The sequence below is a fragment of the Gavialis gangeticus genome, unplaced genomic scaffold (genome assembly GCF_001723915.1).
Source record: "Gavialis gangeticus isolate Ggan-Ray unplaced genomic scaffold, GavGan_comp1, whole genome shotgun sequence".
Taxonomy (NCBI): Eukaryota; Metazoa; Chordata; order Crocodylia; family Gavialidae; genus Gavialis; species Gavialis gangeticus.
The window spans coordinates 5,675,261-5,694,999 of NW_017729016.1; the positions used below are offsets into that span (position 1 = coordinate 5,675,261).

Below are 19,739 nucleotides of genomic sequence, written 5' to 3' on the forward strand. Positions count from 1 at the left end.
TCCAGTCCCTCCAGAAGCTCCCTAACTAGTTCCTCACTAACCCTTGGCCCAGGTGTGCCTCCCCTGGGGCCTGAGGGGGGCCCAGCGGGGGGTGGCTGTTCTGGTCCCTGCTTAGGAAGATGGAGGCAAAGAAATCGTTAAACACGTTAGCTTTGTCATCTGGTGTGACGACCAAATTTCCTAGCTTGTCCTGCAGGGGCCCCACGTTACCCGGTACCTTCGTTTTGCCCCCTGTGTATTTAAAGAAGGACTTCTTATTGTCCTGGATCCGGGAAGCTAGTGTCAGTTCCATCTCTGCCGTGGCCTTCCTGACCCCCCCTTCAGCCCTGAGCAACCGCAGTGTAGTCATCCCTGGTGATGGCCCCTCCTTTCCATCGGGTGTGCGCCTCCCTTTTAGCTAGGGACATTCCCGGATGCTTTTGGTGAGCCATGGGGGCATGTGTCCCAGGGATGCTGTTGTGTCTGGTAAATCTCTCCTATACGTGGTGAGTCAAGTGGCTAGAGGCAAAAGCTAATGCAGTCTGCGGTGCCTGCTGTCTGCCACCAGCATTCCTTCCATGGCTCCTCTTCCTCTCTTTCCCTACTCAGAGGTGACGTGGAGCAGACTGCCCTTGGTCTGCCTCTGCTGCACCCAGGGGGTGGCTTGAAAGCATTGTGGAGAACCCCATAGCCTACGCTAGCAGCCCCTTCCTGCTCTGGGACACGATGCAGGGGCTCTTGGTCATTGGGAGAGTGCCCATCTGTTCCAGCGGTCTTCGGAGCAGGCGTACGAAGGGGAATGTCCTCCTTGACGCTCCTGCTTCCAGTGAGCACCAAACAGACTCGGGCTGTGAGTCTGTCACCTGGTAGTTTCCCAGCTGCGCTGCCTGCTCTTGGGTTGCCTGCTTCCCAGCTTGATCTCCTCGTGCTCTAGGCTCCCCTGTGCTCATTGTCCTCTCTGCACGCACCAGCAGGAAGCGATTGAAGGCCTGGCCAGGGGAGGCATGCACTGGAGGGTGTGTTGTTTGTTAATCCAGCCTGGGTAGGGCTTGGGACCCAGCAGGTGTGCGAGAAGCCTTCAAGGCACACCGCAGACTGGCCAGTGGGCAGGCTGTGGGGCCCAGAGCAGTAGCGGCTGCCGTGGCTCACCCAGGAGCCTGCGGGGGAACTCAGATCTTTTGCATCTCCCCTGTTGCCTGCTCCTCTCCTCCCGGTATTTGTGCTTGCAGAGCCCCTCCAGGAGGGCCCTGCTGGTGGAGTGCCGGCTCCTCGGGGCCGCGAGGCAGTGCCCTGCCTGTGCGGCCCTGGATGGCCGCAGCACCCTGCTTCTCACTCCCCTTATTCTGAAAGCGGCACCACTCAGCCCAGCGTCTCTGGCACTGCTCTGGCAGGACTGGAAGAGGCTGTCTCCAAGGCCAGCTGTGGTCACTCAGTTCCTCAGGCCACAGCTCACTCCTGGGGAGCAGGTATTGACCAAACAACTGTTCTCTCAGACTGGATGATTGTTGTACAATAAAAGGGCCGTTGGGAGCACCAGGCCAGGCATGCCCTAGCACCGTGCTGATGACCCGTGCGCAGAAGGGGCAGTAAAGCTGCCCCACGCCTCTGCAGGCTTCTCCTGCTTGCAAGGGAACCTCTAAAAAGCGAATCCAGAATTACAAGGGTGTTCTGCAATCAGGCAGGGCTGGGCCAGGGCCCAGTGAGGTCTGTGGGTGGAGCACTGGACTGGGACCTGGGTGCCATGCTTCGCTGGGGATCTCGTGGAGATTAATCCTAATCTGCTCCTCCTTTTCTTCTCTGTAATGTGGGGGTGCCACTGACCTCCTCTGCAAAGTGCTGTGGGATCTCTGGTTGGAAAACGCTAGAGAAAAGCTCAGCATCGTCATTAAGATCACAGACAGGACAGAAAGACAGCCTCTGCCCCGGAGGTCCTGACATCTCAGCCAGGATGGGAGTGAGTCCTGGAGAGGGAAGTAGCTGCTAGAGCAGGGTTCATCTCGTCCGGCGTCACGTCTCTGCCAGTGGCTTGGAACCAGATGCTGTTGAGAAATGGGCCAGAAACCCTGCGTTGGCCAGTCGCTGGCCGTAGAGGCTGCTTCCTCCTCCCTGCTCACTCCTGAAATGAGGAGTGAGGGTCCTTTTTGGTGAAGCATGCTCAGCCTGTTGGTGTGAGGCACAGTTCTGCCTTCTCCATGCAGCTGTCGGTCAGATGCTGCCTCCCACTAGGCCTCTGAATGTCACTGCCCTGTCCAGGGAACGCAAGGATTTAGCCATGCCTCGTGCAAAGCTGGACGTCTCTGGGACTTTCCTCAGTGTTGTGCCTTTCAGATGCAAAGTCCCTTCTTCTTCCTAGGGCAGACCCAGCAGTGAAGGCTCCCCCGTGCCGTCTGCGGCTGGTACCCCTTGGCTTGGAGTAGGGCGGGACAGCTTCCACCAAATGTGTGTTCTGTCTGCTGAAATTGCTGCACCGTGAAACTGGATTGAGTCCTGCAGCCATTGATGTGCAGCACCGCAGTCTGCCTCTGTCACGCCAGTAGGATCCGTGCAGGCATCAGAGGCCTGACAACATCCTCCACCAACCTGCCTTTGAGCGTGACCTGGTGAGGAGCTCTCTGCCATGCTCCCAGCCCCCAGAGCTGCTCCATCCCTGTCAGATATTTGCATTACCGACTTAGCGTGGCTGTGCTCCACGACGTGGCTGTTCGTTACTTGTCAAGGACGTGATTTCCGAGAGCCCGTGGTATCTTGTTGCTAATGCATCCATTTGTACCCAGAGAGATTGTGGGCGTCAGGTGGAGAGGGGCTGGTGCCCTTCCACCCAAGAGGCATTGACCCACGGCAGCAGGGAGGGAGGAGTTTCTCCTTTAGGCAGCGAGACTTCTCTCCATAGTCGTGTGACTCATAGGGGGTAGGTAGGGATGACTTGTCCTGAACTTGAACCCACCCTTTCTCTTCTCTCAGCATCAAGGATGATGAAGGGCTTTCCTTGCAGTGCCTCCTGAACAGAAGATTTGGTGTTGGAGAGCACACAAGCTACCTTGCCGTTACCAACCTAGGCCCAGTCCATTTTCCAGCCTGCCTGAAGGTCATGGCCTGGTGACTGCCTGTGAGCATGCACATCAGATCACAGGATCGGAGCCCAGCCTCCAGTCCCGACCTGTAGTAACAAACCAGGACCCTGACTCTCACGACAAAACCTGACACCTATCTCCTGGAACTGGAGGGATGAGACAGCTGCCACTGGTTTTCATCCTGTGGGCAGACAGAAGAAACAAGCACATAAATGAGCAGAGTGTGAAGGGCATGTTAAACGTGGTGTTTGCTAAGTCACCGATGTTGTTCCATGCCCGCAAGGTTTCATAGTTTCATAGTTTCTAGGGTCGGAAGGGACCTGAGAAGATCATCTAGTCCGACCCCCCGCCATGGCAGGAAAGAGTACTGGGGTCAAACGACCCCAGCAAGGTGTTCAACTAACCACGCAGGATCAGGCTTCTGCTGGTGTTCAAGAAGGTGCAGACTTGGTGTGTCGAGGGATTACTACTGGGCAAAAGTTTGACTCTGTGGATTTAACCTAGCAACACAGCTCAAACCACTGACTAAGAGACATGAAAGGAGGACGAAGCCCTGGGGGAAGCAGCAATAGGGCTGAGGCCTGCCTGACATTTCCAGCAGGCACTGGGGCCTTGCTCCACAAATCACAAAGGTTGAGGAGCAGCTGGTTCCCTGGCCATTGCCCTTCCTACGTAGCTCGCTGTGAAAGGACCTGGCGGGGTTAATTTTAACTGTAAAGAAAGCCAAGTGCCGTATCCATGCCTGAGCTGAAGGCACAGCCCTGCTTCCTCCTGGGAAGGCACAGGGCCGTGCAGGTCCTCTGGAAGCTCTCACAAGGTGGCTGGAGCCTGTGTCACTGTGCTCTTCTTGACTGCAAGGCAGCTGGGGGGCCTGGCACTGACCGGGTGTCGGGCTGGGAGTTCTGGGGCAAAGAGGTTATCTTGAAAGCCCCCTTTGCAAGCCCCCTTCCTTCCCACCCAGCTGAAGCTTGGAGAACGTTGCCGGGTTTCCAGGGGACCCTCCCTTGGCCGTTGGGTGGCCCTGAAGTGAGGCAATGTGATCAGGTTGATCTTGTGCCTCCCAGCGACAGCTCTGGGGTGGGAGGGCCTGTGGAGTGTTGGTCTGTATTGGGATGGTGCCTTCGGCACCAAGGTGTGGGAGAATAAATGTGGGCATCCCTGGTCTGTGGATGTCCAACCCAGCAGGGCTGGCTCAGCCTGATCCTTGTGTGGTGCTGTATGAGGGTCCCTCTAAGGTCAAGCCGGCTGTCCTGTTTGCCCTCTCTGGACACACAAGCTCCCCTGTCACATCAGGTTTGTCCCAACGTCCTTGGCCAAAATTCTCCCTCCTTCTGTTGTGTAGTTTGCTGTGCACTTGCTGCCATGCTCCACCCCAGAGGTGGCTGCATTTCTGAGGTGCTGTTTGTACGGCACAGGTAGTGGATCCTAGAAAGCAGAGTACGTTCTTACTCCTAAAGAGTCTCCTGTGAATTGCTGTGGGTGGGATGCTGTTTTCATGGGGGCTGGCTTCTGAGAAGAGACCCAGGCATTTGCTGTTAGTGTCAGCCCCCACGTTTAAACGTTGGGTGATACCTTTCACTGGACCAGCCTCAGGTCAGACCTCAAGAAGAATGCTCTGCATCTGAAAGCTTGTCCCTGTCTATCCCAGCTGTGCAGCCGGTCTATTAAAAGGCATCACCCACAAAAATCCTTGCCTCTCATTTCATGGCTACAACCGTGCTCCAATGCGACCTCAGAAATGGCTAGTTGTTTTGGGTGCCGCTGTTTCTGGTGTTCCAGAGAGTGCCCAAGTGTCTCCCCCTCCTAAAACGTGGACTCCAGTGAGGTGCAGTAAGTTTACCCATTGCTTTTGCAAAACGAGGCCTGTATTAGTACGGATAAGACTGTGCAGGTTCAGGGTATGTTGGAAGGAGCTGAGAACTACAAGGCCTGTTTTCATGGTGCCATTTGCCTGGGCAGAAAAACAACCACAACAAGAACCCCCTTAACCTTCACGCTCATTCTTTTTTAACAGTGCAAACTTCCCGTGACTAATCGATGCTGGGCTAGATTATGAGCTCAAACAAGAGCGCTCGCTACAATCGTTTCTCCAGCGGCGCAACAAGCATCACTACTTCCGAGAACACTAACGGGGTAAGGACCGGGGCAGCCGCAGGTTGCTTCCCTTTGGGGAGAGGGGAGCTTGCGGTCTTCTCTTCTCTCATCTCTTACTTTTGAGAGGATAAATACGATGCTTGAAAACATGGTCCTAGGGACCCTCTGACAGGTGCAGCCTTTGAAAATAAAGCCTTGGGAACTGCTGGGAATCTCCTGCGGTGGTTTATTGAACTGGACTGCAGCCCCAGTCTGGCTGGATGGGCCCTCGGTGATGTTAATCCTGTCTCTGTTTCAGACGAGAATGGAAACCACTTTTGGACCTGCCTATTCTGCTGTCACGACCATCACAAAAGGTGAGCATCTTCCAGGCTTCACTGACTGTGACAAAGGGCATCACTGCCTCTTCCCAGGGGAACAGCCATCCAGGTGCTGTCTCTAGTCACATGTGAACACAACACTACTGATTCGAACCGAACACCAAAATAGGATAGAAATAACTCCATTGAACTACTCTCCTGTCAGGTGTCCGTTAAACAAGAGTCCTTGAGAAGCCCCTGCTACCCTTAGGTCTGTACAGCCGTCTCTGTTACATCCCTGCTTCCAATTACAGTCCCCTTCTCCTGATATGATGTCCTAAGCCCAGACTCTCTCTCCTTGCCTTCTACCTCTGTGTGAATGATTTTGAAGGTTTAAATCAAAACCCTTTGCTAAACCTGACTGGGCAGGGGAGGTGGGAAACACCCCTTCCCTTTTACAAAAAGTCCTTGTTTTTTGTTGACTTAAAACACCAGGCCGACAGGGCTGTGACCCATGGGAAGGTGTTTGACCTGGGCATGTGTCATTAGCAAGGTTAATTCAGGCTTTGCCTGGTTTGCTAAAGGTGCTTTTGATTCAGCAAAGAAGAGCGCCTGCTGCATCTGAAAATGGCACAGGCAGCCTCTGTGTCTGGCATGTGGCAGATAGGGTGTGGAGCAAAAGGCAGAGCAGCAGCTTGGTTAGGGAGCAGAAAACTGAGCAGCAGATCAGGTAAGAGAAAGGGATCAGAGTGGCACTCAAGCTACAAAGCTAATTTGTGGCATGCCTGCCAAAAGGTTGGCCCCCACTGCCGTTGGAAGTGTGATCAGCCCATGTCCTGGAAAGCAAACCTTCGGGGGGCAGAGTTGCAGTTACACTTACCAGTACCAGCTTCAGGGGTAGTCATGCATGTAGACCAGATGCCAGTCAGTTCTCGGACGGTCGCGCTTCATCTCTGACTCAGTTTCATAGTTGGTCGGGTCGGAAGGGACCTGAGCAGATTATTGACTCCGACCCCTGCCATGGCAGGAAAGAGTACTGGGGTCAAACGACCCCAGCAAGGTGTACATCTAGCCTCCTCTTAAAGCTCCCCAGGGTAGGAGCCAGCACCACTTCTCTTGGAAGTTGGTTCCAGATCCTAGCCGCCCTCACTGTGAAGTCGCATCTCCTGATGTCTAGCCTGAATCTCCCCTCTGCCAGCTTGTGACCGTTATTCCTGGTCACTCCTGGCAGTGCTCGGGGGAACAGGGACTTCCCCAGTGCCTGCTGGTCCCCCCTGACTAGTTTGTAACAGGCCACGAGATCCCCCTCAGCCTTCTCTTGTGGAGGCTGAACAGGTTCAGGTCCCGTAGCCTCTCCTCATAGGGCCTGCCCTGCTGCCCCCTGACCATGCGAGTGGCCTCTGGACCCTCTCCATGCTGTCCACATCCCCCCTAAAGTGCGGCACCCAGAACTGGACGCAGTACTCCAGCTGCGGCCTGACCAGTGCCGCATAGAGGGGGAGGATCACCTCCTTGGACCTGCTCGAGATGCATCTGTGGATGCATGACAAGGTACAGTTGGCCTTCCTGACCGCATCCTCACACTGCTGGCCCATGTTCATCTTGGCATCAGTGACGACTCCAAGATGCTTTTCTGTCTCTGCACTGATGAGAAGGGAGTTCCCCAGCCTGTAGTTCTAGCAACTGTTCAGGTGCAAGGAATAGCCAGGCTTCCCCGAGGGAAACTGTTTAAATGGGAGATCAGGGCTGCCAAAGGCTTCCTTTTAGTATTATTCTAAATGGCAAAACAGCCATTTCACTTACTCCTCACCCAGCTGTCTCTACAAAGCCACATGTGGCTGTTGTGTGTGATTGCTGTGCTCTCCCTGGGGCTTCCAGGGCAGTCAGCGGAGCAGAGAAATCCCTGTTCCTCTCCCTTTATCCTGGCTGTTGCCAGCACCCTGATGACAAAGACATGATGTGCTGGGGAGCTGCTGGGCTCTTAACTGCATCTCTGGCTTTCCAGCGGATGGAGCCAACACCTTCAAGCAGCACCGCCGGACACCATCGTCGTCCAGCACCCTCACCTATTCGCCCCGGGATGAGGACGATGGCATGGTATGTACACCGCTCCAGCAGCCTTTCCCACTGTGTTTGCAGGGTGTCACGGAGAGAAGGGGGTAGTGCGGGAGTGCTGACACCTGACTGTCCCCTCTGAGAGAGCCTGGCAGGACTGGTCTCTGGCCTACAAGGCAGCCCCTGCTTGGGCTTTGCATGGGTTAGAGACCTACAAGCTGGGCCTTGCTCTCCTTGTTTTGTGGGCAGAGTCTAGGCCCCAGGTGCTGGCAGGTATGAGCTGTTTGCACTAAGCTCCTCACCGGGGGCTGAGGTCATGCACAGGACTCCAGAATGCAGTTGTAGCTGCAGAAGCAAGGGGCCTGATCTTTGAGACTTGGGAGTAAAAATGTCACCTGCCAGATGCTTCCGCAGACCCCGAACTAATGTGCTGACCTATGCCATGTGAGCGCTTGGCCCCGAGTCCATCCCTCCTCCTCTGGAGGGAGAACAGAGTGGAGGGCAAGGCTGGTTTGGGAACAGCTTGAGACCTGTGGGCCCTAGCCAGGCTCTGCAACCCTGGCAGTGCAACTTGGACTAGGAACTGCTTTCCAGGCAGCATTTTCCTGCTCGTGCCTCTAGATGGGGCTTCTGACCACAGAGCAGCAGCAGCACTGGAGCTGAGCATCCAAATCCTTGTGCTGCAGGAAGCCGGACTGCGTGTGACAGGCAGTTACTGCAGCTTGCTGGGCCTTTGGTCACTTTTCTGTCCTGTGGCAGAGTGTGAAGGTCCCACCTGGGGCTCGGACCCTGGTGAGAGGCACTGGACACACACAATGGGTAACAGTCCCTGCCCCAAGGATCTCGCAGTCTAAGCCTTAGCGGGTGTAGTCTAGCTGACAACGCAGCCCAGCTACCACCTTGTCCTGGGGCAGTGCCGGCTGCTGGGACCTCCTGCTTTGGTGCTTTCATGCAGGCGCACCAGTGTGAGGGTCCACAAACGTCCACAGGCCTCTGGTTTCCATTAGCCCTACAATCACAGCAGCCAGGTGGTAATTTCCAGCCAGCCAGAATGTGGCGGTCTGGCCTGTTCTACTAGCAGAGTTTGATTCACCTCCCTAAATAACCTGACGCACCTGCCCTCCCTCCAGTATGAACCAGTTTGTCCTGGCCCTGCTGCTCGAAGCCTCCGGTGCCCATGGGTTATTGCTGCTCACAGCTCTGACCCCCACAGCGTCCTCCCAGCAATGATGCTGTGCCCCCGTCACCCCCACAGTGGAGATCTGCTGCAGGCATCCGTGGAGCTCTAATAACTCATGGCTATTATCACTTTCCCCACTGGCAACAGAAATTCCTGGATAAACACGTAAAGCTGATTTCGTCCATTGTAACCCTTCAGCCCAGGTTTAGAACCGTAATCTCATTATTATTATACACTCTGGCTTATAAGCAAGTGCATTTGTGCTAAGATGCTTGACTCTCAGCAGCATACGGCAGTGGCCAGCAAAGCTGCGCAAACCCATCGGGGCCCCATCTCCTGGGCCCTACGGGGAAGGCTCCTTCCCCTGCAGGACATGCTCCAGCAGTTTGTCTGCTTTCGTTTCAGCACCCCAAAGCAGCCGGGCTCCCCCCATGTCCCTTGGGGATGGCTCCCGACAGCTGTTAGGATGCTACTTGTGACATTCAGCCTGTGTTGGCTCCTGCTTCAGGGGCCCAGGTGACCCATTTCCCCCTGGCCCTTGGGCTGGCTCTTGCAGACCTGTACGTGTGGAGTCCTGCTGGCTTTCATGGGGTTAGGCACAGGAGCAGAGCCCCATGGGCCAGGCGTTTGCAGGGCTAACCTGTACGTTGTCCCTGCTTGGGCTCTGTTGGCCTCCTGCTCCCCAAGGGGGTGGCTGCTTCCCTTCAAACTCTTCCCAGTTTGCCCATGTCCCTCTGGTACCAAGGTGCGGTGCCCACACTACGGGCTGTTCTGTGTCTATCACATTCCCCTCCCCCTGGCTCTGGAAAGCCTTCTCCATTGTTGCTCTACTGCTGAGTCGGGCACCCTGAGAGATGCACTGATGGTTAATATTCCAGTGGCAACATCCTCTGCAAAGCCAATCCCAAAGAACCTGCAGCCGGGGTGACCGTCTTGATTGGTGCGTGCAGTGGCTGCTTCGTTCTCCCCTCCCAAACAGGAAGCGACAAGTGAGGCTGTGACTGAATTGAATAGGAGGAAGTCTGCACATTTACGCAAAGACATTTGGCAGAAGTTAGATAGCAAGCGAAACAACAAGTGCGAGTGCAGGGATTCTAGAAACTGCCGGGCTGCAGCTGTCTCAGGGGGAGATTTACTGAGGTTTCTGCAAAGGAATAGTTCTCCCAAGCCCTTGCTTTGCAAGGAGGCACTGTAAGTATCTGGAAAGATGGACCCCAAGGAGAGTTATCAAGGGGGGACAGCTTAATGGGGTGCATCCCCCATAGCTGCTCTGCACTGGAGCAGCACAACACGCCCGTGTGGGGGTCATGACATTGCAGTCAAGTCCAGGCGAGATGACCAGGCCAGGTTGTCCAGCCTGTGGGATGCTTGGGCCCTCACCACGACACAGCTGCTTGGAGGGGGGAGCTCCCTGTGCCACGTTCAGGAGTTTGGGGCCACTGGTTGTAACTGGGGCTGTTTTTGTTCCCTTCAAAGCCTCCGATTGGCACCTCCCGGCAGTCTGACTCGGCGATCTCTGTTCGCTCGCTGCACTCCGAGTCCAACATGTCCTTGCGCTCGACGTTCTCGCTGCACGAGGAAGAGGAGGAGCCAGTAGGTATTTGGGGGGGCACCTGAGGGAACAAAGTGAGGATGCTGGGAGCCTGGGGAGGTCCGTGTCAGGAGCCACAATGCGAAGCATGCCCGCATCTTTGATGCGATGTGCTTCTCTGCTTTAGGGAGTGCTGTCTGTCCACACTGCCAGGTTCCTAGGAGGCAGGACTTCAGTGCTCTTATCCCAGCTCAGCCCCCAGCTCATCCTTAGGCAAGTCTCCAGGCTGCCCAGCTCTCCAGAGGGCAGGGAATGATGCCAGCATGCCTTGCAGGAGAGCATCCAAGATGAAAGGCACCAGAGAGGGGTTTGGGGTGGATTTCTCTTAGCCTGCAGGTGCCCATGTCCATCGCTGCTGTTTGGTCTGCCTGGCACTCCACTGCAGCTGCAGGCATCCATCCACATGCAGTCTGGAGAAGCACCAGGGCTGCCTTCTTGCAGGTGTTAACTAGAGGTGGGGAACGGGCCCATGTTAAATTCCTCCAGGGCCAAGGCACTTGCAATCTGGGTTTGGGGAAAGCGGAACCTCTTGTGACCCCACAGTACCACTTTTGGGGTTGGAGCTGCTGCTGGCGCCCTGTAGAACAGTAGATATGCTGACTCCGAGGTGCCCAGTGTGGAGCATCTCCCAGCGCTGAGTCCTCTCCTGTGCAGCACTGCCCAGGTGTGCCGCAGACACTCGAGGAGCTTGGCCTGAGCCCGTGACCTAGTGTGGAGCTGGGGGCTCCCAGCAGAAGCCAAGCCCTTTCCTGCAGAATTTGGAAACAGGGATAGAAAGTGTCCTACTGTCAGTTGTGCTGGGCTTCTGGATGCTAGATGCAAGTTACCCCTCGCTGCTTCAGCATGGCTGCAATGCAGCCAGGTGCTCCTGCCTGGCTGTATAGCACTGGAGCCAGCTTCTCAGCTGGTGCATACTCACCTGACTCCGGCACGTTACGCCGCAGAGAAGTCAGCCTGTTTAGTTTGTGCTCCAGAGCCCTGTCCTGCCAGGTGCCAAGCAGCTCCAGGAGCCAGTGAACAGAGCCATAGCTCAGGGCCTCACCCATTCCCTGGCGGAGTCCCACCTCACCAGAAGTGGGCAATTTATCTGGAGCCGTTAGAGGTCCCGGCGTGTTCTCATGGTCCTGGCTCTCTGCAAGGAACCTTTGTGTCCCCTGTGTCTTTGCTAGCCCCATGGCAGCATTGCTATCATGTAGCATCACAGCCCTGGGATGGTTAATCCATCGTGGGTATGCTCACACCTTGCCCCATGCTCCCTGCACTGCTGCCGAGCTGTTGCACCCTTGCCAGGCAGAAGCCCCGGTTTCACATGTGCGCTCTCCCCGTCTCCTCCTCTCCACCTGTCCAGGAGCCCTTGGTGTTTGCTGAGCAGCCGTCGGTGAAGCTTTGCTGCCAGCTGTGCTGCAGTGTATTCAAAGACCCAGTCATCACGACGTGTGGGGTAAGGCGGTCTCGCTCCATGTCGCTCGTGTGGGTTTCCCAGGAACACATGTCACCTGCAGCCATCCCACCCCTTCCCACCCCAATGTGGGGCTGTCAGGTCGAGCGATCCAAGCTGGGTCAGGGCTTGGGCAGCAACCCAGGGAAATCACAGGGTACTGTGAGAAAACTGGTGATGACGAAGTAGCATCGTCCCATGTGAGATGGCCCCAAACCCATGCCCCAGTGAATGCCTGTGCCCTGTCAGAGGTTATAGGTGGCAGTTAAAAGACCTGTGGTGCTTTCATGGGAGAGGGGTATGGTTAACTGAACCCTGGCCTCCCCTTGTAAAATCCCTCCCATCACCTCCACTGGGTCTGTGATGCTTCACCTCCTGTCCGGAGCAGCGCTGCTGTGTAGCCTGTTTGTACTCGGATAAATGGCCATTAAGCTGCACCCCAGAGATGGCTGCTTTTCAGTAATAAAATATTCTGACAGCACAAGGGCATGTGAGGCTTAGCACAGGCAAGGCTCGTAAGGGGCTGCAAGAACCTCTGCTGAGAGGCACTGTACATTGTGCCAGGTTATTAAGCACATAAATAATATTTGTGTTATTATTACTTGAATGGAGGCCATTTGTTACCCCAGCTCATGCAGCACAGACAGAAAATACAGCCCCTTGGCTGGAGCATTTGAGCCCTGAATGCTAGGGGAGGACTGGGGGTCCCAGAACAGAGCGAGAGCTATGGAGGCACAGAGTAGGTTGACCTCCCTCCATAGTCAGTGCTGGCTCCCTTCCAGCCAGCCCCTCTGTGCCCGCATTACCCACAGCACTTCAGAGCGAGCGATCTCGGAGGGTGCCTGAGATTCACTGGGTAATACGGAAAAAGAATCTGGAGCAGGAAACAGACTGTTTCATTTGCAGCCCTTGTTTGGCAGCTCCAGAGAGAGCAGCCAGCAGCTGTGCAGGGCAGGAAGGGGAGGCAGCAGCGGAGCTGCAGATAATGAACGGCTCTAATAATGCCTTGCAAACTCTCCAGCTTTGAAGCCAAGCTCTGACCCTGCTCCCAGGGGCCCCAGCTGAACAGACTCCAGAGGGCCCCCCCCAAGCAAGTGAGAGCCAGCGAAGCACAACATCGCTCGTTCTCCTTGCTTTACATCAGTGCACCAGGCTGGGCTGGCACTGGTTTACTTAAATCCCTCCTGTGCCTTCCCATTGTTAAGGGAGAAGTGCTGATGCTGGGTCTCCCACTAGTCACTTAGGGTGTGTTTAACAGGGCTGGTTTCCATCCTCCTGGCAGCACAGCTGGATTTTGGACAAAGGTCAAGGGGTGAAGGAGGGGTGCAAGCCAGCAGACCAGCTTGCCAGGTTGCCCAGTCCAAGGGGGAGTATCTGTGAGCGGCGTTGTTTCACCTTCAGTGTCTATTTTATGGATTGTTCCAGTAAATTCTGCATTACGAAGTGGGGGGAGCCCAGGAAGTTTGTCAGGACTAGAAAAATCAGAGCCCAACAGAATGTGCCCTTGGCCCCGTACCCTGAGCAGCGCAGGGCATGTGCAGATCCAATGGTTTCCGTGCAGGCACTCGGTACCTCTCAGGATCAGGCTGCATGGTCAGCTTCATGCTGCTTTCCACCCAGCACAGGTCGTCCGTGTGGCCCCAGGGCTGTGCTGGGGTGCAGGGCATGGAGTAGGCAGAGTCCTGCACTCCCAGGGGCCAGGTCTCTGACCACCTCCCTCCCTCCCCTGGGGGTTGTGTGTCCGACATGGGGGGGTCTAACAGTCATGTTTCTCTTTGTCTCCACAGCACACGTTTTGCAGAAGATGTGCCTTAACATCTGGTAGGTACAGAGCCACCACCCCTTCTCCCTGCCACTTCTCTGAGCCTTTCACTTAACACTCTCTTCGCTGCCTCCTCTTGCAAAACTGCAGCATGTGCAGATAAATGGCTGGGTACTAGAATGAGCCCCCCAGGTTTGGCCCCAGGGACCCAGTGCATCCCCGACCACCGATAGCTCCTTATCCCAGGCTCTTGGCCTGCCCATGAGCTCCACCTGACTATGCGCAGCACTTGCTCAGCTTCAGGTCCCATCACCATGTGCCCCAGGCTCAGCATAAAGCCTGCAGTGGATTCTCTGTGGCCGTTCAGCAGCCCAGGGCTGTGGAGTTGATGACTCCCAGGACAGCAGGTGATTCCCATGGGTGGCAGGCCAGTGCTGTCTGCATCCCTGCACAGGGGCATCCTCACTGCCTCCTCTCCACTGGGCATTTTGTTGGGTCCCATCCACGGATCAGGAGTCCATCTGGGAGCTCCCCTTGGTATGGCCACTTGCTCTCAGTATGCTTTGTTTAGCTCCCTGTTCATCTGTGGAGACTTCATTCCCAGCCTGGCACTCCCTGCTGCTAGAAATGCTCTTTGGCTGCAACCTGCACTGAGAGCCGTTGTTCTGGCATGAAGCCCAGCTGTTCTTACTGCTGCACTTCACATCTCATACCTGGGAAGGTTCCCCAAGGAGCAGAGTAACTCCCAGCTCCCGTCCAAGGCACCAGAGCAGCGTGCAGCGGAGCGTCTCTGCTTGCTCTTAACCAGAGCTGGTTTACAGCTCTCAGCCCGTTCAAAACTGGATGCCCAAAGTAAGGGAGGTGCGCCCCCCCGGCTTGTTGGCCTGGGCATATCAGATGGAGGTGGGGCAGAGCAGTGGGCAGCACAGATCCAGCCCTGCTCCTACTCAGTCCTCTCAGTGCCTTAGTTAGTTCTGGTCCCTCTCTTCCCTGCCCTCTCTCTGCCCCACAGAGAAGTGCCCTGTGGACAATGCCAAACTGACGGTGGTCGTGAACAACATTGCTGTGGCCGAGCAGATCGGGGAGCTGTTCATCCACTGCAAATATGGCTGCCGGCCCGCTGCCAGCAGCAAGCCCGCCGCCTTCGAGGTGGACCCCCGCGGATGCCCGTTTACAATTAAACTGAGTGCCAGGAAGTAAGTGCCGTAATACCAGCGCACGGACTTGTTGGGGAGGGGAGGGCTCCGTTGCCAGCCTGTTGCTCGTGTGTTTGTAACATGTGGCTCCTTGCAACCGCGATGCTCTGGTAACATGGCCACAGGGATGTCTTGTGCCTTTGTGGGGTGCTCTCTCCTCACCTGGGTCTCAGTGCAAGCCTCGGACGAGGGAGGTGCCGCCTGAGTCACAGCTGGCCCAGTGTGGTCCTCACGGGAGAAGGGGCATTTTAAACACTGTCTTAGCCAGGTGCTCCCCTCACCCCCATGTTACAGCGCCCTTCACTTACTGTCCTAAACCACTGTGCAGTGCTTGTAGCTGCCGTGTCACTTGTGTGCATCCGGACCTAGACCATCCATTGGAGAAGCTGGTGCTCTCCACATTTGTTCAGACCTAGTCGGCTAAATCCAAGTGGGCAGGCAGCTTTCTAGAGAATTTCAACTACCTGGAGATCTCTGAAGGACCGGTTTGCACTGTATCCTGCTAAACCACGTGGTTTCCAGCTCTCTCTCCCTGCTGGTGATATGCCCTCTTTTTGCCTCTCCTTGCTTGCACAGAGATCACGAAAGCAGCTGTGACTACAGGCCAGTGCGATGCCCCAATAACCCCAGCTGCCCGCCTCTCCTGAAAATGAACCTGGAGGCACATCTCAAGGAGTGCGAGCACATCAAGTGTCCTCACTCCAAATATGGGTGAGCTGCGCCCAGGGTGAGCTGAGCGGGACTGGGGAAGGGGGCCCAGATCCTGGCATGAGGGGCAAGTTGCACACCATTCCAGGCTGGCCTTTGCGGGGGTGCTTACTCCAGCTCTGTGAACTCCTGGCATCTCTTTCCAGTGCAGGTAGGGGCCTGAGAGCAAACCAGGTGCCTGGCCTTGCTTGTGAGGGCAGGGAAAGGCAGTGCATTGTACTCCTTGATGAGAGAGCCTAGCCTGTTTGGGTGCCATCCAGCCTGGCCCTAAGAACCAGCTGAGGGGGGCCAGGGCTATGACAGATCTGCCCAAATCCACGGAGGGAGGGTTCGTACCTGGGCGACAGGGGCATCTATGCAACTGTAGCTCAAGCCCACGGTGTCTGTGTCCTGGAGTCTACGGACATGGCTTGCCAGGAGCTGGGGTGCCAGATGAACAGCCCAAGCCCATGCTCCCTGAGGGAGCTGGAGCTTTCCTGCCAGCTCTCCCAGCCATCGGATGGACCTTTACTAAGCACCCATAGAGCCATCAGCCTCCAAATCCTGCTGGAGTGCTGCTTGTTCTCATACCTTCCTGGACAGGAGGGTCATTGCTGGGCCAGCACACCATCAGGGACAGACGCAGCCTCATCCTGTATATACGGGGGGCCTTTTGTGTGTGATGAGGGAGTCACTGCCCATAGTGGAAGTGCTGGGCCACACGTAGTGTCCTCGCTCCCTACAGACAAAGGGGAGTGACGTGGGGGGCTCAAGGGATCCCAATTATTCTAAGCTCCCCTCCGTTCTGAAGCCAGAAAAGCAGTATATCTCCCTCCCCCCGCATCCTGCGCCTCACACCCCAGCGCAGCCCTGCTGCAGCCTGCACCTCTCATCCCCTCCCTCCAGGTGCACATTCATTGGGAACCAAGACACGTACGAGACGCACCTGGAGATGTGCAAGTTTGAGGGCCTGAAGGAGTTCCTGCAGCAGACAGATGACCGCTTCCACGAGATGCAGGTGGCTATGGCGCAAAAGGACCAAGAGATCGCCTTCTTGCGCTCCATGCTGGGCAAGCTCTCAGAGAAGATCGACCAGCTGGAGAAAAACCTCGAGCTGAAGTTTGGTGAGTCTCCCAGGCAGGCTTCGGGCCCCTTGTCAAGCCCTGGGGGCACGCTGGCAGCTCCGGTGGGGGGTTTTAATTCCCCATTGCTCCTGCATTCACAGCCAGGGCTGGGCAGACCCCTGGAGGTCAGAGACATCTTTGGGAGGGGGTTTTCTGGACTGCCTGAGCTCTTCTGCCTTCCTTGTTTAAAGGGGCCATCCCTAGTCAACACCCATGTCCCAGGATAGCGCATGTCCTGGCTTGGCAATCTTGGGAGTGACTGGCCTGCCTTTGTTGCCCTAGATGTGCTGGATGAGAACCAGAGCAAGCTGAGCGAGGACCTGATGGAGTTCCGCAGGGATGCCTCCATGCTAAATGTGAGCTGGCTGCTGGGCTAACCGTGCTGATCCAGCGGGGCAGGGGAAAGAAGGGCTAACCGCCGGCTGTGCTGGGCAGTCACCAGGGTTCAGCAGAGCAAGACCTGTTCTCATCTGCTCTATCCCACCCCAGTGTGACTGGCTGCACCCAGGTTGGGCTCCAGGGTGCACAAAACACACGGGGCTTCGGGGTACAGCTGGCATCTAGCGTTGGGTGGAGGATGCCACCAGCTATCTGCCTTTGCTAAGCCATTCCAGTGGCTTCAGATGGCTGCTGCTCAGCTCCTCCGCAGCTGGTCTGGGGAGTGCTAGGGGCACTGGGCCTGGGGGTGGGCCAGAGTTTTCAGGCATGGTTGGGTTTGAATGCTCAAACTCCCCAGGGTGCAGTAGCTCCTCTACCCGGTGCTTGCTGTTGGGACCCTGCAAATGGGAGGGAAAGGAGGCTGCCTTGTGGGAGGTGTTTCCACCCTGACGTGGACCCCACTAAGCTGGTAGAGGTTCTGCCCTGAAGACACCCATGTGGTCAGCCCTGATCAGGGACCCCCTTGCTTCCTGTGACCTTCTTCCCGGAGAAGGTGCCCAAGGCTGAGCACTAACAGGAAGCTCTGCCCTGCCCTGGGCCGGGAGAACGCTGCCTGGAGGCTGAAGAGTTTGAAGGGGGTATGTGACAGCAGCGGGACTGGGGTAGCCGAGAAGAGACCCTCTCCCTTCTAATGCATGTGGTTTGTCTTCCAGGACGAGCTCTCACACATCAACGCTCGGCTCAACATGGGGATCCTGGGCTGTGAGTATGTGCCTGCCCTTTTCTCCCCCTGCCGCTAGGCCTGGCCTTGGGACTCCACGGCAGATGCTGTAGCAAGGGGTTGGGTGCAGAGAGTAGCCAGTGACTCGCAGAGGGTCTGCCATGCTGTGCTCCTGGCGGGTGAACCCCGACAGAGCCACAGGCTGCACCAGCATCCATCTCCAAAAGACTGCGGGGGTGCAGGAGAGACCACAGAGGATGAGAGGGCTGGGAGGGGAGAGCAAGATGCTTCAAGAGCTCGCCCTGCTCATCTTACAAGACTGTGAGACCACATCAGAGCCTGGGGTGACAGTGGTGCAACAGGGCTTTGTAACCTAGAGGAGAAAGGGCAAGTTGGCCCGGGGGCTGAAAGGGGCGGCCAGGCAAATGGCATGGAGATGATTGCACGTTTGTAACAGCCGGGGTGATTCAGCCCTGCTACGTGCGGCTAAGGCGGGGCAGGGATTTCTCCATTGCTGTGTCTCTAGATCCAGCCCAGGTGCCTTTCGGGAAGAAAGGCTTTAGCTAGGGCAAGTTATTGGGACTCGCACAGGGGGGAGCTGGGTAAAATACAAGGGCCTGTGATACTCCACCATCCAGTGGTGCCTGCCAGATGTAACTCCAGGTCTTAGAGCACCAGGTCAGTCTTCAGGTCTGGTAGAGCCTTGCTCCTCCACGGTGCCTCATGGTTCCCTAACCCCACCCTGCCTCTTCTCATCCCACAGCCTACGATCCTCAGCAGATCTTCAAGTGCAAGGGCACTTTTGTGGGACACCAGGGCCCCGTGTGGTGTCTGTGCGTTTACTCCATTGGAGACTTGCTTTTCAGTGGCTCTTCGGACAAAACCATTAAGGTAGGTGCCCTGCGTGCCTTACGTGTATGCTTGTCTGTGCACGTGGGCACTGTGCAGCCCCCAGCTTCAGGTCTGAGCCAGGGTTGCCTTCCTGCCCTGCCTCCGAGCTGACCGGGTCGGTTCTGTCTTCCATGGCTCCTTCCTAGCACAACTAGGCAAGGAGCATTTTCCGGGTTATCAGCAAGAAAACACTGGTTGTGTTAATCCATCTCCAGGGGGTGTTCTGTCACCCTGAGCATACCTTCACTCTGGGCACTCGGCTCCTCTCTGTGCTGGCTTTCCACCTCTGAGTCTTTCCACCTCTGAGTCTTTCCACCTCTGAGTCTTTCCAGCTCTGAGCCTCTCTTTTCCATTGTGGCTGAAACCCATTTAGAAAAAAAACATTTTTCCCCTGTACAATACGCCCGTTTCCCACTGCAGCATTGTTGGCTTTTCCTCCTCCTGTTTTCAAAAGAGCCAACTGACAGGGCTGCTCCTGGACAATGAAAGCAGTCCTTCTAATTGTTACCATCTCTGGCTCCTGATCACTGAGGAGTGATGGATGGGGGTTGGCGAGACTTGCAGAGCCTGGCCACCCGCTGTAGGCCCTACATAAACCACAGCTGTCATGGTCTCATCTTTGCTACATTTGGATTATTGATTTTTTTATGGGGGAGAGCAGACCTGCCTGTTCAGAATTCATATGGACCCTTTGACTGGAGGGAAATTGTCCTCTGCTTCCCACTGTCCTGTCCCATGTGCAGGAGAGAGCTTTGCTCTGCTTGGGTGGGAGCTCACTCTTCACAACGGCAAGGGGGACACCAGTTGTAGTATCCCAGCTACTGGGAGCAGGGCTGGTGCTAAAGCAGGGCTCTGGGCCTGCCTGCTTAGGGCCTGACTTCCTTTTCATTCTCCCCTTGGCTCCCTTGACTTCCACAACTGCTGGGGTCTTCTAGCACCACTGACAGCCTCTGTGGCAATGGCTGAGGCTCATTTCCCCCCGCCCCGAAAGAAGGCAGTAGCAGTACTTACCTCCTTCCCTCACGGATGGGGTTGGGGATACTTTGCTGCCTGGGAAGTGGCACGAGCTTCAGGCCCCTGAGGCTGGGGAAGGCTGGACTCTGGACATTTTCATCCTTTGCTCTAGATACAGCACCTAATTTCAGACCTGCCCTCCACTGCCTGGAGCCACCAGTGCTGCCATGCAGGGGTGTCACTCCCTGGCTCTGTGTTCAGGAGCAGGAGCAGGGGCAGGCTGAATGCACAGGCCCCTCAGCAGCTGTCCTGCAGTGTC

General features: G+C 56.2%; 1 protein-coding gene across 2 annotated transcripts in view; it reads left to right on the top strand.

The window, feature by feature from the left end:
* The window catches only part of TRAF7 (TNF receptor associated factor 7), a 37,008-nt gene that overhangs the window by 5,966 nt on the left and 11,303 nt on the right, over positions 1 to 19,739 (top strand). For both annotated transcript variants that reach the window (XM_019512746.1, XM_019512747.1), the window contains exons 2-13: positions 5,065 to 5,183; positions 5,443 to 5,500; positions 7,449 to 7,540; positions 10,155 to 10,271; positions 11,618 to 11,710; positions 13,495 to 13,528; positions 14,482 to 14,665; positions 15,242 to 15,376; positions 16,259 to 16,476; positions 16,759 to 16,832; positions 17,568 to 17,616; positions 18,339 to 18,466. In XM_019512746.1, coding sequence (XP_019368291.1) covers positions 5,103 to 5,183; positions 5,443 to 5,500; positions 7,449 to 7,540; positions 10,155 to 10,271; positions 11,618 to 11,710; positions 13,495 to 13,528; positions 14,482 to 14,665; positions 15,242 to 15,376; positions 16,259 to 16,476; positions 16,759 to 16,832; positions 17,568 to 17,616; positions 18,339 to 18,466 — 1,263 coding nt within the window. In that variant the 5' untranslated portion in view covers positions 5,065 to 5,102. The remainder of the gene's footprint in view (positions 1 to 5,064; positions 5,184 to 5,442; positions 5,501 to 7,448; positions 7,541 to 10,154; positions 10,272 to 11,617; positions 11,711 to 13,494; positions 13,529 to 14,481; positions 14,666 to 15,241; positions 15,377 to 16,258; positions 16,477 to 16,758; positions 16,833 to 17,567; positions 17,617 to 18,338; positions 18,467 to 19,739) is intronic.